We start from the raw sequence: 16,707 nt of genomic DNA, 5'->3' as shown, positions 1-16,707 counted from the left end.
AGATAAGGCTGAAAAGAAGGGAGAAAAAAACAAGGTATAGCTCATTTAAAAAAAAAAATAAAATCAAAAACACATTGAAGTTAAATTACTATATATATATATATATTTTTTTTTAAGATAATCAGGATGTCATGCTCCATATAAATGAGTTACAGGTTTCACTTGCAAATATTTATCAATTTACAAGTAAGTAATGAAGCTGCTTCTAATTTACATGAAACTGTCAAGAGATTGAATGCTTTCAGATTTTTTTTAGACTTCATTAAGAACCTGAAAGTTCAGGAATACTTGAGCATAATTCATTTGGATATCAGGAAAGAGTATCATTAATGAAGTCAATACTTAAAATAAATTTGTTTAAATAAGAAACATTAGTCAAAATTAGGTTTTAGGCAATCTCTAAGAAATATGGATTTTTCTCTCACACTTTTTTTCAACTTGGCTCATCTAACACAGCTCAATTTGAGACTGACAGCCCAGTCCATGGTTCTATATCATAAACGACATAACAAAAAATATGAAATACTGAAAGTACTGAACTACACAGAATTCTGAAATGGCTCCACTAATTCTCTTCACACATTATCTACTGGACAATCCCATCTTTCAACCATTGTTCAAATAATTTGTTCTTATGGTTGTGTTTCATGTGAGGATCCCTCAAACCAGTTTAGCCTCAGAATGCTTATGTTTAAATGAAAGCATGCTTTAGAAAAATAGAAATTTGAATAGTTAAGATAGGAAACTATTGTGTTTCACAAAGAGGTAGAAATAGGACTAAAAGTAAAAGGACACATTCTGTGATCTTATTTATGATTACTATGAACCAATATCTGAAACACAGGTTACAATTTATAAGAACAAGAAGTAGTCTTTGGGAATCTAGAATAGACTAGGCTATTCTAAACCTACCATGTGACACATTCAGGGGAAGAAACAGGTATTTAAACCCCACCTTCCACTTCAACATAAAAATTGAAAGAAATTTGAATAGCTCTCCAAACATGGCCTACAATGGAACAAAATAAGGTAAAATGACAGATACACAAAATGAATATTAGGTAGTTGCTTAGAGCATATTGTCCATAACTATCCTATTAAAACTGGAAGAAAAATTAATTCAAAAAGAACATTTCAAAAATTCAATGCATAAACTACATAGGTTGCCCCAAAAGTAATATTTCTTATTTATTTCCATGGAAAGTAAAAATGATGCAAAGAGCACATTAACACTATTTGATAGTGCAAATTCTCAGTTATAAAACACTATTTTTCAACACAGTCACCATGAACTATGCATTTGTGCCAGCAATGAGCAAGAGTCTGCATGCCATGCTTGTAAAAATCTTCACCAGTGTAGGTGACACAGTGTTGTTGGCACAACTGCTGAAACATACCATCACTGAGCCCACATCCACTGTTCAGTCTCCATCAACATTCAGCAAGCGTTAATGAATGTCAGTGGGTGCCATTTTTTTCCACATGGAGGAATTCAACAACACACCATTGCTTCACATACGCTTCTATGTCAGACACCATCGTGTCTGCTACCATCTCTAATTCGGCAACAAAATGTAATGAGATATCAGTGGGAAGGTTCAACCTTTACTGCCATATCACCACCATCTGCCTCTAATGCAGTGGGACAGCATCATAAAATAGGAGACATTACTTTCAGAGCAGTCATTACGTATTTATTACTGAATATTGTATTAGAAAGTAAAGGGAAAAAAATTGCTGCTGTTAGTGTTGAATGTCTTTTCTTAAACAATGCAATGCAGTTACTGGTGATATGCAAATCTCTAGTAATAAATTAGGAAACCTGAACAGAGGATATATTACTTTTTAATTTCCTGGACAAGGTCACATGCAATCCACATGAATCAAAAGTCACTATCATTAAATCTACTCCACTTCTTAGGCCAGTGACCTAAATATGACATGTATAATTCTCCTAGATGATTAATATAGTTTTCATCCATTATGTTTCTTAGTCATTACTTCCTATGTCAAATGATGAAATGATTATTAATACCACATGTCAAGACTGACATAATATTTGAAAATGTGTTAATAATAATAAGAGATGGAGTAAAATAAGCACTTCACATACTATGAATGCAAAACATATGCAATTCTATAATTATAATTCTCTTCAGCTGTTGTCTTTAAGGCTACTATATTTGACCCCAAAAGCTGTTCATTTTCCAAAAGCCAAAAACATACATATTATGGCTTTAGTGTATCACTCTCCTTTTTCTAAAAAATCAATTTACTACCTTCCTAGCTTTATTTTAGGACATTATTACAATATCAATGTCTGATTCCTGTGACCCTTATATCGGTTTGCACAAAAGTACCTGGTGTATTTACTGCCTGTATCGTTTTTATTTATAGATAGAATACTTATGTCTAAAACACATATAATTGCCATTTTTTTCCTTCCACAGAAAGTTCCTTCAGTTCCCTTTTTTCTCGATAAATGTTCTATATTCTTAAGCTAGTGAGAGGTTTCCCATATTCCCTTGCCCTAGAGTTTCCACACCTGTCTTTTCTTTTCTCATCTCCTCATCAAACAAAAGGACATAAAGTTAATATTCAGGGAGTTCTCTGAAAGACCTTTTTCTTTCCTTGGGCTTATTCATTACTACACATGCTTCTTCTTTCTGGGAGGTAAGTAGTTTGCAACATGAACACAATGTATATCATTCAGAAGAAGGGCACAGAAAAAAACAAGTTTGTGTTGCTCTATAGGTATAGCCTTCTGACATCCTTTATAAAATTGCAAAGATGTCTTAAACTGTCTCTGATAACAAATACATATTTTTATTACATCATAATATTTATTCTATGATTTAAATAGCAATGCCATATACACAAAAAATTACTGGTTACAATTAAGCAGTAACCAATTGTCAGTAATTAATGTTATGAATTCAGAGTCCCAGCCACATAGCACTCTAGCCAAATTCAAAGAAAATATGAAAATTCAGTCCATCCATACAACTCTCAGTTACTCCTTTAAGGATCAAAGATACATCTTATCCTACATTAGTATTTTACCTTCTCATCTAAATATTTATCTAGTTATCCTGCTATAATACAGCTGGTTTGTTTACAATATCTCTTTCAAATGTTTTCTGGATATTATTGGCTATCAAAACTGCAGCCCTCCATAAATCCATACCACAAAGCATTTAAAAAAAAAAACAAAAAAAAACACACACACAACTTTTTTTCCTTTTTGTATTTGATTTCATCTTTAAGCAACAAAATCCATAGAATACATGTCTATAACATCTCTAAACCTTGAGATTATCTTGTGTATTCCTTCTACAGTATGATAAACAATTCAGTGCCTTTTTACCAGAAACTTTTCTTGAATTACTTTTGTAAAATCTTCTCAGTTGCCTTTTATTTTTATTTTTATTTTTTCATTACTTACATGATGCTTTGGATCAATCTCAGTTGAAAAATTGCTAGGATTGCTGTTAGCAATTTCTAGTTTCAGAGTTTCATGTGTAGGATTAAAGAGAGGTATGTAGAGATGAACCCACCTGGAAAAAATACATGTATACAATGGCTATTATTAATTACAAACCTTCTTCTACTTCATTCTATTATTAATTAATCATTTTATTTTTTGAAAATAAATTCCTTTAAAACTAAGAATTATCCTTTCTTGCAATAGTATTTCACCACTAGTGCGGACACGTACTTAATATCATTAATGATTAATGACAGTAAAACCAGTAGCAATAACCACTCTAATTCTTGGCCATCATTAAGGGCTGAATTTGTCTTGCTCAACTTCAGTTTCCAGGAATTTGAATTAAGTTAGTTGATTAAAGGGGCTGTCTAGCTTCCTTGGTACTTAGCTGGAAGAAAAACTTTTTCAGAAACAACTGGTCTCAACCTAATTTAAGTCAGTAAGATGTGAAATCACTTTTCATTGACTACAGGAGCAACTCAGATTTCATATCTTGAAATTGATGCCTAACTTCTAGATAGAAGGGTGATTAAATAATCACACTGGCTCTGGTACCTTCCCATTTATTTCTAGGCCTTAGTTTTCATTTATAACTATTCTTTCTTAATTTCTGTACATCTAACTTTGGATTGAAACATTTTAATCAAATAGTTAATTTAGAATGCCAAGGCCACCAAGAAAAAAAAAGGCTCCGAAAAGGAAAATCATTTGAAGTATGCCTTATTATTAAGTAGTCTATACATGGACTCAGTCTGCTTCATAAAAAATGCACTGGACAGAAATTAAAAGGTAATCAAATAACGATAGCTATCCCACCTTCTGATCTAAGCGATAGCTTACACGAGAATCTTATAATTAAGTGGTTCAGTCAATGGCTTGTGATTTACAGCCATTAGGCAATCATCATTTTTGGTCATCATTTAACACAGATCTCAAAAAAAATAAACCTCTATTTGAATAGAGGTGCTAATTGCTGTCCTCTCCTGTATTGAATCAAAATCCATTTCATTTCATACAGTTGTTGAACTGATCATTACAGCATAATTATAAATCAATTGTACATGTAGATTATGTATTTTAATGAATTATGTGGCAGTTCACAGTGATTACAGTAAGCTGACTGTGTTAATATTATGTTTTGAATCAGCTGGCATTCTATCTAATAGGTGGTCCTTCATTTTCTAATAAGGAAAGAAACCAACACAAGATACTTCAAATAGGGTGCACAATTAAAAAAAAAATTATATATATATATATACATATACATATATATATACATATACATACACATATATATATATATACATATACATACACACACACATATATATATATATATATATGACCATAAATCACATTCTGTTATAACACCAAGGGAGGTACAAAAGAGATTCAAGATGAATCAGTGAAAACAGTAAACAAGAAAAATTTGAAAAATGAGATACATATATTGGTTTCGTGGTAATTTATCTGGCTAATGGATATTCCCTCTAGCTGTGGCAGGTCAACTGCCAGACTGCTCCACATATTTATCCTCTGGAATAAATGACTCAGTTAATCATAGAAAAATCAGTAAAGGAAAAAAAATAAATATTTATTTATATAAACAACATTCAAAAATGAAGGCATTTCAGTCAAGAATTATAAATGTAACTTCAGGTCCTGAAGCTTGTTGTCTGCAGGTGGGCTCCTTCCAATATATGAAGTGATGCATTGGTGCCTGTGGGGTTTTGACAACTTTAAGACATGAATGCTCAGCAGCTGAGTGGCAGATTTGTTTTTGTCTCCACTATCAAAATGTTGTATCAGGAAGGGCTCAACAGCGGAGAGTACAGAAAAATCAGGAAGCTGTCAGAGAAGAACTTCATATTCACCTGTAATTTCCCATATTCATCTATAGCTTTTATTTTTTTGTCTGGTCTCTTTTGTAAGTAATATTTAATTTGCAAAATGTAAAGCTATGTTGCAATATCTGAAATTATAGAAAGCAACTGTTTGACTAGTAGAAGTTCTCCAAGTAATCAAAACTTTAAGAACCTCTTCCACTCCATACATTGAACACAATGGTTATGCTAATTCTAGCATAAGTTGTTGCACAACACACTAAAGAACTTAACTTTTGATTGTCATGTTCAATTGCTCCTCTTTGGAGACTATAGCAGAACGAATAAATGAAGATGGAAAAAATCAAGCAGAGGATTTACTTGCTTAAAATCATATGCTAAAAGACATGCTAAATGTAATGTGATAGAAACAAAACCTATATTATGTTGTCTGAAAAAGGACTAAAAGATAAAATCTAGATGTTTTCCTTTCTCCTTCAAAAAATGATTAGAAATTGATAGTAAGGGTCATAGTTCTTTGCTTCTAATTCAGTTCCAAGTGATGTTTCAAAGGCACTTATTAATTTTTTCAGATAGATAACAAAAAGAATACAGTGAGCACATAATGAAAAAAAACCCAAACCATTATTCTTAGAAGGATATTTAGATATGATAATGCTCCTTCAGTATTGAGGAAAAAGTAGCAGAATCAAAATCCTTTAAAGTAGAAGAAATCTCCATCAACCAGAAGGGATTCAAGCATTTTATGAAATTTATTATTCACAGTCTGTGTCTTCAACAGCACGGCAAAGAAGTAAACTCACCCAAAACGAAACAAATGGATATCTTTGTTAAACAGAGAGTTTATATAGAAAGTTCTAGTTTATTCTGAACCAAATGTACTACAAAACTTAGCTTCTGCCTGTATTGCTTTTACCTATTCAGCATACATTAATGCAGCCAATTTACTTGGATAATCTTATCAACACTCAGTTTATTCTTTCAGCAAGTAGAGAAAATCACAGTAATTTGAGTGTAACATTACTGCCATGATGAAATGTCATTGTTCACTGTTTTCCACTTCAAAAAGCAAAAAATGTGCTGATGATACAATAGAAATAAATTTCTGAAATGAGGAGACCAAAGAAGGAATTAACAAAAAACTCAAAACATCATGAAATGAAGAATATGATAGATGATAGAAACAAAAGAAGGCTTGCCATTTTTGTTTTACTGTTTTATAATATGTATATAAAAATATACATAAAAAGACTACTGCTTGCGTGCTTGTATATGTGACTGTTATTGCTGCTATTAATAATCAAAGCAACCTTTTGGGCTTGCAGCCCAGAAGGCCAATCGTACCCTGGGTTGCATCAAGAGAAGCGTGCCGCTCTACTCTGCTCTCATGAGAGTACCTGGAGTACTGAATCCAGTTTAGGATCCTCCACCACAAGGACATGGAGCTGTTGAAGCAGGTCCAGAGGAGGGCCACAAAGATGATCAAAGGGCTGGAGCACCTCCCCTATGGGAACAGGCTGAGGGAGCTGGGACTCAGCTTGGAGAAGAGAAGGCTCTGGGGAGACCTTATAGCAGCATACCAGTACCTGAGGGGGACCTACCGGAAAGTTGGGGAGGAACTCTTTGTAAGAGCACTTAGCAACAGGATAAGGAGAAATGGCTTTTAACTGGAAGAGGGTAGATTTAGACTAGATATTAGGAAGAAATTATTTACTGTGAGGGTGGTGAGACACTGGAACATGTTGCCCAGAGCGACTGCAGATTCCCCTACCTTGGAAGCATTCAAGGCCAGGCTGGATGGGTCTTTGAGCAACCTGGTCTCTGGAAGGTCTCCCTGCCTCCAAAAGAGGGGTTGGAACTAGATGATCTTAAAGGTCCCTTCTAACCCAAACCATTTTATGATTCTTTAAACAAGAATTTCTTTGTTCTTCCACTGCTGTCTGCCTATGGCAAATTGAGATGAGCTAATTTATAAGTATAGGATTTAGAACATGTATCTATTTGTTAAGTTGAAATACTTTTTGAAAAAATAAAACATGAAATTCAGTGACTTCTAAATGATATTTCCAGCAAGCAAGTGTTGTATTTAATGGAACCAATCCTTTCCAACATATATTTTGTTTGGAGTAGTAAATGATAACTTGCCACTCTGGGTGAGACTACTTGTGCATGTAGTTCACAGGTAGGGCATATTAAAGAAAATTATGAATGCCTGTTAAAATGAAAGGGTCATAAGTTAGTTCAAATTCCTAACAGTTTTAGCCTATGTAGTAGAGAAAAAATTTGGTTTCTACTCTAGTAAGCCCAGAATAGGAGATAGGCAACCCTACTATTTTCTAAGAAAAACACAAAAAATAATTGCCAGTTAGTTCTGGTTTTTGTATCATATATGAACAATGGATTAATTAAAACTGAAATTTCTGTAATTCATTATCTTCATGTAATATAATAAAAAAAGGTCTCAGATCTGTGAATTAAACAAACTTATGAAAATATATGACCTGCAGTAATTTTTTTTTATTTCATTCATTTTATATATTCACTCACAAAAATGTAGTCAGGTAAAATTTCATTTTGTATTTTGTATTCTCTCATAACATTTTTTGCTTCATTTGTAACATGCAGTAATTATAGATTTAGTCAAGAACACAATATATGAAGTAAGAATTTAATACTCAAGAGCTCACTGTGTCGATAGAACCTACTAGTAGTCAGAGACAGGAGGTGGAAGAACACAACTGAAATTTTGGCATTCTTCTAAGTCATATTCCCAAAATTTTCATGTTTGTCTTGAAAGTCAGATCTCAAAATCATGTTATCAAATCCAAGATGAAATTTTGTTAAGGAAAGAATGAATTGGGTTCATTTCTCCATGTGCTATTCACACGGTCCATTTTCTCAATATTTGCATTATTCTAACTCTAACTATGACCATCTCCAGGATCTGCAGGACAGAAACTGTGTTACTTTGCTTTTTCTATGGAGGTGAAAAGAAATTCAAAATTATTATACAAGTGTTTATAAAGGAGGACTGTTGGGAATATTAGTTCAGAAGGATAAAAGGAACTTAAACAAGCCTACAGGGCTCTCTATTATGGATATTCATTATTACATTCTGCAGAAATTTCTACATACATACATACTTCTTGTGAAGGCTACGTATAGGCTAATATTCCATTTTGATTGTTCTGCGAAGAAAATTTCACCTACCTATGTTTATCATTGCTCTCTACAACTACCTGAAATGAGGTTTTAGCAAGGCAGTCTCTTTTCTCAAGCGACAATTGATAGGAGATGAGGAAATAGTCTCAAGTTGTGTAAGAGGAGGTTTAGATTAGGTGTCAGAAAGAATTTCTTCCCAGAGAAGTTGGTTAGGCATTGGAACAGTCTACCCAGAGAAGTGCCTGTGTCACCACCCCTTGAGGTGCTGCATAGTCATGGCACTTAGGGACGTGGCTTAGTGGTGGAGTTGATAGTGTTACGTCATGGTTGGACTTGATGATCTTTAGTGTCTTTGCTAACCTAGGTGATTTTGATTCCATATACGAAAATTATCTGCAAAATACTATGATACATACACAGCACTACTGTGGCTTTTTCATGTATACTCTTCACGTGTCTTCCATGACTTATTCAAACAGATGACCAGGTTAAACATAACGAACTACATACTTACTTTCCAAGTTCACATACTATCTCAGGTAGATCAGTTGGTAATGGTTTCTCTACAGTCAACTTCAATGCATACCAAAACTCTCCAACCACATCTGATTGGAATATGACACTAAAAACAGATACATAAGATTGATGTGACAAAGCTTTTGTACAGGCAAATAAAAATGCAGAGACAAAAAACACAGGAGAAAGTAACAAATTCAACATAGTGAATTCTTTAATCAGCAGTTTTCTCATAATGCTATTTATCAGTATAGGAATTCAATATCAAAATCAATAACCAATTATATTTCCAATTACTGATGCAAGAAAAAGTCTTCTTCATCTTTCACAACTTTATAAAAAAAGAAAACTGTGCTGAGGTATAACTCAAAAACATTTGAACTTCTGACTTACAAAAGCAAGCTTTGATTTCATCTTAATGCTAGAGTGTTTTCTTTTTGACATTTTGAACTCAAAAAAAAAAAACAGAAAGAAAGAGTATTCGTTTTAATTTTTCATATAGTGATGAAAACTGAGAAATGATATAGATGCATTTATATGAACACAGAAAAGAGAGATGCTTCTAAGGAATATTCAACACATTGTTTTTATATACAATCACGTGGTGATGACTAAGAGTTGTAGGTGAGATATATATAGCAGTATGTTTCTGTGACAATCATCCTAATGCACTCCTTACCTACTGCATACTTTTTTTCTATTTATTGGGGTGGCTTTTTTTTTTCCTTTTTGGAGTAGGAGCCATAATAAAATTAAACTAAAAACAATGTAAGCATATTAAAACTATACAGTGTGCAAATTCACAACACGCTAAGGACCAGTTTACTTGTTCTAAATGAGAGAGAACGGTGTCTATTTTACAGACTGTCCTCTGTACCAGCAGAGACTTTAAAGTAAGCATAAATCAGCTTCGAAAAGTATCATCCAGTTGTAAAGGTACAGCTGCCAGAAATATTTCTGTTACATTCTTCTTCCCAGCTGCTACTACAGCAAGGGAAACAGAACACATTCGTGGAAAAAAAAGATCATAGTACGGCTGTATGTAAAGTATCTCTGTCCAGCTGTAATTATACACCTTGGGAGCTATTATAAGAACAAAATAACGTAACTGTATTGAATATGTACCTGTGTGCTTTATATCATCTTTGCACATATTTCCATTAGTCCCACCCTACCAATCAATCGACATCTATCCCAAAGTTTATCAGTTTAAACAGATTTTTATGGTATTATTTGGAAATGCTACCATATATATTACTTGAAAAATACTGGAAATAATGCATGGTATGAAAAACAGGTGTCTAGTCTAATTTGCACCTTCAGAATACTTTTATTTCTACAGCTCTGCTCAGGAGAAAAAAAAAAGGAAAAAAAAAAGACTACAGAGATAACAGTAGTCATTTCTATAAACTTTCTATAAACTGGTATTGCTTGAAAACTGTATTGTGCAATGATACCTACCATTATTCTGGTCTTTGGAAAAATCGATAGAATCAAACTGAACAAAGACTTTGAAACACATGTATTTTGGCTCTCAAGCTATTAGGACACTAATTGCCAGTCATCTGTCTCCCTCTGCAAAGACTCTCTGCTCCCATCCAGCAATGCCTGTATTTTTGCTAATTGGTTGATATAACTAGAAAGTATGGGACTGTTTTTCTATCAGCCCTTTAAATAGTAGGCAAATTCCAGGAAAACGAGTGCTCTCCAGCTACTTGCTGAATCGGTTTAGATGAAACTAAAATCAAGAGGTCATCTGTCTTTGTATTCATAATTATCACACTACCCAGCCTCTTCTGGATTTCCAATGTAATTAAGCAGTTTTAATTTAAAACCTTCCCATATTCTTTAAGTACATCGCTTGTAATTAATGGAAGATTCTGAAGCTAAGTGGATTTATGTAAAGACTATTAATAGAGTTCTTAATCTGACTTTAGTTGTGTTGTTACAACTCAGTTCCTTCTGATAAGTAAAATGAAACCATGTTCATCAACATATTGAGCTTATAAAATTACAAAATCAACAACTTGTCTAAAGATCTTAGAGGTGAACTCTAATATTAAGAAAATACCCAAATCGTTGTTCTCTGAATTCTGTTGAACTAGAGTAAGTAGAAGTTATTCCATTGCCTGTCAGTTCAGATTTTCCTCCCAGAGGAAGGCTGTTGTTTGGTATACAAAATATTTAAAGTTAAACACATTTTTAATTTCATTTGTTACTTTTTTTTTTAGGGTGATATCTACATCAAGGGTCCAAATGATATCTATATCAATTCACTTATTAGTACAAGAGCTACAACTACCACAAGTTTCAAAACTCTATAACTTACCTTTCATGTGAAGTGCCAACAACAGCTGTGGAAAACTCTACTTGATAAAAATGTAATTGTTTTGGCAAAAGTGTGAAAGTTTTTTGTCCAGAAAGAGACTGACTCTCCAGCACTACATTCAGCTCAAGAACTTCATCTGCAGGATTAGTGATAGGAATATGAATTCCAACAGTTTCCTAGGAAGAAAAAATAAAAATAAGCAAGTAATTAAAAAAAAAAAAAAGTAAAAATAAATTTTAAGACCCACACAAAATGAATTATGAGTGATTACACAAAGATGTCTCTCAAACAAATACAGGATACACACATGATTTATATATACATGATTTGCACTTATGCAAAAAACACGTTACACTTTTGTTACGTCTGAACTAACCCAAAAAACAGAAGTTACAGTAAGACACAATTCAGTAAATCTTCCAGTTGTAGACTCTTTAATCATGTAAATAAGGAAAAGTTCAAGTCTTTCCAGACAGTCCGCATCAACATCCTTGCTCAAGCAGGGTCTCCTGGACTGTGACAAGGTAGCTTCTGATATCTCCAGAGATGGAGACCACAACCTTTCTGAGCAGTACACAGCAATGCTCAGTCACTCTCACAGTAAAAAGGCTTTTATTTCATATTCAGGCAGAAACAGTTATTACAAAATATGGGAGTCACTATGGCCTGATAAGGTAAACACACGCAGATTTTTTACATAGAGCATCTTTAAGATGAACAATAATTGGGCAGAAGCAGCTCAGTCCACACAACCATCACATCACATCCATAAACTGCTTTTGAAACTGCTATATTTCCATTGTTTCCTGTGATTCCTTTCTCCCTTCCATTCTCTAATGTAAGGTAATAATGCAAATCCATCCTATGAAACATATTGTATGTAAACAGCAACATACTTTAACACTTCAAGGAAGAAAAAATATATTAATGAAGGAAGTTTAGTGTCACAATTCAGGATATGTTCCTGATGTTTAAAATTCATATGTTCTATTTATACGTGTTAATGTGTATAAAATATGCAGAATCCAAACTAAATATATGCGTATACTTTTATGTATCTCTATTTCTATTACCGTTTTGGTCTATTTCCTTTGTTCTAATTAAGATTATTTCAAAATGTAGGTTTTATGTTGTTAGGGTGGGTGTTTTTTGTTTTTTGTTCTTTTTTGTATTTTAAACATACTGTGATTAGGTTCTCACAGCAAAAATTTGCCATATGTACTAATTGAAAAGTAAATAATTAGAACTGCTATATGGAAGGAGAAAAAGGCACAAGTAAAATTAGTAATATAAAAAAAAAATCGAACATGAAATACTTTACAACCCCTCACACAGCTTTAAGCCTGCGTATGATTTAGTGAATTCCTATATATTTACATTTATAGAAAATGACTGCAGAAACATGCACAAAATACATTCAGTATTCTACAGATGGTAAGATTACACTAACAGTTTAAATCCTCCGAGTGCCTTGCATAAGTATGATGGGATTTAAATTTTTAATAAAATATTTTAAAGCTCAAATTAATAGTTTTTACTGTTACAAACAAAATTCTAAATGTATCTACCATTTCATTCCTAAAGGGTTCGTAACAATTTTATAGTAAAACACTTGTACCTTGTTTAAAAATTACTTTATCATGAGAAAGGACACATGGAACTACTTCTTTAGGGGAAAAAAAAAAAAAAACAGCAGAAGCTACCAAATAAGCAAACATACTAAGAATTCTAGCTTCTTAGTCAAAGGAGATTTATATTGCTAAAATTATCTTAATGGAAAGCAGCTTTCACTTGTCAGTGTCAAATGAATTCCCAAGAAATAGATTTCCTGGAATTTCCTGGGAAATTTGCTTGAAATTCCAGTAAGTATTCCAATGATCTGTTATTGTATGGATGGTGATAAGAGTACACATGTATGTATCAGTATCAACAGAACATGTACATAGTGTATATTTCCAGGCCTTAATGGATTCTTCCAAATCCTTGTTATGGATGCATACCAGTAGGTTAAATCACAAAATATCCATTCAACAGCCGATAGTATTCTTTTTCATGAAAAGACCATTATATCAGAAGAAATGTGAAGTAGTCCTAACATAGGCAGTTCCAAAACTGCAGACCATGAGGTGAAAGTATTTCCCAGGCTATTGCTACAGAAGAAAATATTTGTAGATAAGTGATTAGAATATTATTTTGACAAGCCTGGGGAGATAAAGCAGAAGAACTTTACTTGTCCAAATCCTCATTCTTTTAGACTGGCTTTCTCTTGGTTGCCCCTCATGACAAGTAGGAATGTTGCTTACTCAAAGATTGAACTTCCAAAGCTGACAGTAACAATGAAAAAATAGCTATCAATGTCACCATCAGCATATCTATAACTTACTAGGAGGAAGTTAAGATAGAGTTTCCTTTTCCTACAACCTTAAATTGACACTTAATTACTGCTTGATTCCCTTTCTTGGAACAAAAGAAGCTCAAAAGGTGCCTTAGCACTGTTAATGTCAGAGTTTCCATGCTGTACTGAAAAAAGTTTAACCCAAATTTTTGAATTAGTTGTAGAAGTCAGAAGTGGCTCTTGAATTGCTTGTACAATATGCCTCGAGTGCACACCTCTCCTCTCCACTGTTCATCCCTTCCACAAAATCTTCTAATCCAGACCCACATTTCTACTCTCAATTAGATACTTCTCACAACTGATCATTCAGACCAATGGAAGACCTTAACCTCCTATGCTGGAAGGGCTGAGTCCTTCAGCTTCCTACTGACTTGTAGCTTAATGGAATGGATCTTCATCAAGTGAATCACCTAACTCACTATATGCCTACAATAATTTTTTCCCCTCTCTGTGATGTAAACTGGTTGCCAAGACAACCCTCTTTTTTCCTTGTATGTTGACAGACATCAACATTATCATGCTCCTGTGTCTTTGTTTTTTATTTGGCACATTTTGCCTTAAAAATATCAGTTTGCAAAAAGGCACTAACTGTTTATCAACAGAAAAACAAATTTAAACCTCCTGAAGTGCAGAAGTAAGCATTTTATGTAAATTATGTATTGTTTTGAATCCATTCTTATCACAACTGCAGTACAAGAAATTAACTAGACGAAAAAAATAAAAAAGCCTATGCACAAGACATCTAATATTAGAGGTTAATACCATAATTGGTGTTACTGGTCAGAGAGGAACCAGATGAGGTTTAACAGGAACAAGAGCAGAGTCTTGTACCTAGGGAGTAATAACTGCATGCACCAGTACAGGCTGGGGGATGACCTGCTGGAGAGGAGCTCTGTAGAGAAGGAACTGGGTGTTCTGGTGGACGACAGGTTGGCTATGAGCCAGCAGTGTGCCCTGGTGCCCAAGAAGGCCAATAACATCTCGGGGTGCATTAAAAAGAGTATGGCCAGCAGGTCAAGGGAGGTTATCCTCTCCCTCTACTCTGCTCTGGTGAGGCCACATCTGGAGTATTGTATCTAGTTCTGGGCTACGTAGTACAAAAAAGACAGGGATCTCCTGGAAAAAGTCCAGCAGAGGGCCACAAAGATGATAAAGGGCCTGGAGCAACTCTATTATGAGGAAAGGCTGAGTGATCTGGATCTGTTCAGCCTTGAGAAAAGGTGGCTCAGAGGGAATCTGATCAATGCCTATAAATATTTAAGTGCAGGAGGCAAATGGACAAGGCCAGACTCTTTTCAGTAGTGCACAGCGATACGACAAGAGGAAACATCCACAAACTGAAACATAGGAAGTTCCGCACAAATGTACGTAAGAACTTCACATTAAGGCTGACGAAGCACTGGAACAGGCGGCCCAGGGAGGTTGTAGATTCTCCTTCTCTGGAGACGTTCAAGACCTGCCTGGACACCTACCTGCGCAGACTGGCCTAGGGAGCCTGGTTGATAGGGGAGTTGACAAGATGATCACTAATTTTCCCTTCCAGCCCCTATAATTCTGTGATTCTGTGATTCTGTAATGAGTTCCAGGTGTAAATTTGCATATAAATTTACATGTTAAAATCATACTAAATTGAATTTCTGATAGCTGAAATGGGCATTAAGTGTCTAAGTAATAATGCCCTAAAACAGATTACAGAGACTATTAGTTCATAAATTATTGCAATAAGTGAACTCTTATCGACTACAAAATTCTACACCATTATCCTCTTAGTAGAGAATAGACAGTGTTGCAAGCAAGCAAACTAGAAAAAAATGTATTGTAATAGATGACTACTAAAAATGTCTGAAATGGAAGACCGGAAAACTGTTCTATCCTGTGACCCTGTAGAGGTTTAATGCTGGTAAGCATCTATGTACCACATAGTCTATGTGCCCTACCCGGAGCTGGATAGGTGGAGGAGAATTAGAAGGGCAAAAGTTACAAAACTCATGGGCTGAGATAAAGACAGATTAACAGGAAAGGGGGGGGACAGGAGAGGGAATGAAAATGAAAGAAGGAAAAAAAAAAAAAACAGCAACCAAAACCAAATGTAAAAGAAAGGACACACAATGCAATTTCTCTCCACTAGCCAGCTGATGCCTAGTCAGTCCCTGAGCAATGGTAGTAACCTCTAGCCAACTCCTTCAATTTTACTGTTGAGTATGACATCATATGGTATGAAATATCCCTTTTGTTAGCCTTTGTCAGCTGTACTGGCTGTGCTCGCTCCCAGCTTCTTGAGCACTCCAGCCTAGTCATTAGTAGGTAGTCTGAGAAAAGCCCTTGACTCTGTGTAAACACTGTTCAGTAACAACTAAAACATCATTGTGTTAACAACATGGTTTTCACCACAAATCCAAGGCCACTTCTGAATCCTCGTCCTACCTTCTGGGAACACAAGCAGATTTCTTTTTCAGATTCATCAGCATGAGATGAAAAAACTATCCATTACAGCTACTTTTCACCAACCTCTATACTGAAGATTGTCATTTTTTGTGATCAGTTTAGTTGGCCTAGCCACTGCATAAAGTAACCTGAATTATCACAGCTAAAGCAGGTTAGAGAGCAGTATCTAAAACATAACAGTAGGTTAATCTTTCCCATTAGCACACCCAATATAGAAGGAGACATCTGCTAATGTGTTAATGTAGTAAAGGACCAAACTCATCTTCAGAGGATTTTAAAGGAAAATGATTTATATCTATTCTGTCAACACCATTTTTGGAAATTACGACTCAGCAACTGACAGTTTTCTGTGAAGTTTCTATTCATCACTCTCATAGGTAACCTTGCTGTGCAAATGCATGTAACATATGAGATGTAAATTAGAATGTCAACGGTAAAAAGCACAGTTTGAATCAAATCAAGAGATGTTTTTACAGTTCTTGTACAAAAGGATTGTTTTGGATGGCTTACACTTTAGTAAATCCAG

At 34.4% G+C, this 16,707-nt stretch overlaps 1 protein-coding gene across 10 annotated transcripts in view; it reads right to left on the bottom strand.

Annotated features, from left to right (window-relative positions):
* Positions 1 to 16,707, bottom strand: part of CFAP47 (cilia and flagella associated protein 47) — a 255,343-nt gene that overhangs the window by 66,303 nt on the left and 172,333 nt on the right. For all 10 annotated transcript variants that reach the window (XR_014879873.1, XM_085210115.1, XM_085210127.1 and 7 more), the window contains 3 exons: positions 11,342 to 11,517; positions 9,011 to 9,118; positions 3,446 to 3,557 (listed from right to left, as the gene is read on the bottom strand). Coding sequence is in view for 9 of the 10 variants with exons in the window: in XM_085210115.1 (XP_085066241.1) it covers positions 3,446 to 3,557; positions 9,011 to 9,118; positions 11,342 to 11,517 (396 nt within the window). In the remaining variant the exon portion in view is untranslated. The remainder of the gene's footprint in view (positions 1 to 3,445; positions 3,558 to 9,010; positions 9,119 to 11,341; positions 11,518 to 16,707) is intronic.

Source organism: Meleagris gallopavo, chromosome 1 (assembly GCF_905368555.1).
Source record: "Meleagris gallopavo chromosome 1, MGAL_WU_HG_1.1, whole genome shotgun sequence".
NCBI classification, from domain to species: Eukaryota; Metazoa; Chordata; class Aves; order Galliformes; family Phasianidae; genus Meleagris; species Meleagris gallopavo.
Note: the sequence above shows the minus strand (reverse complement) of the source record. Positions and strands in the feature narration are given on the sequence as shown.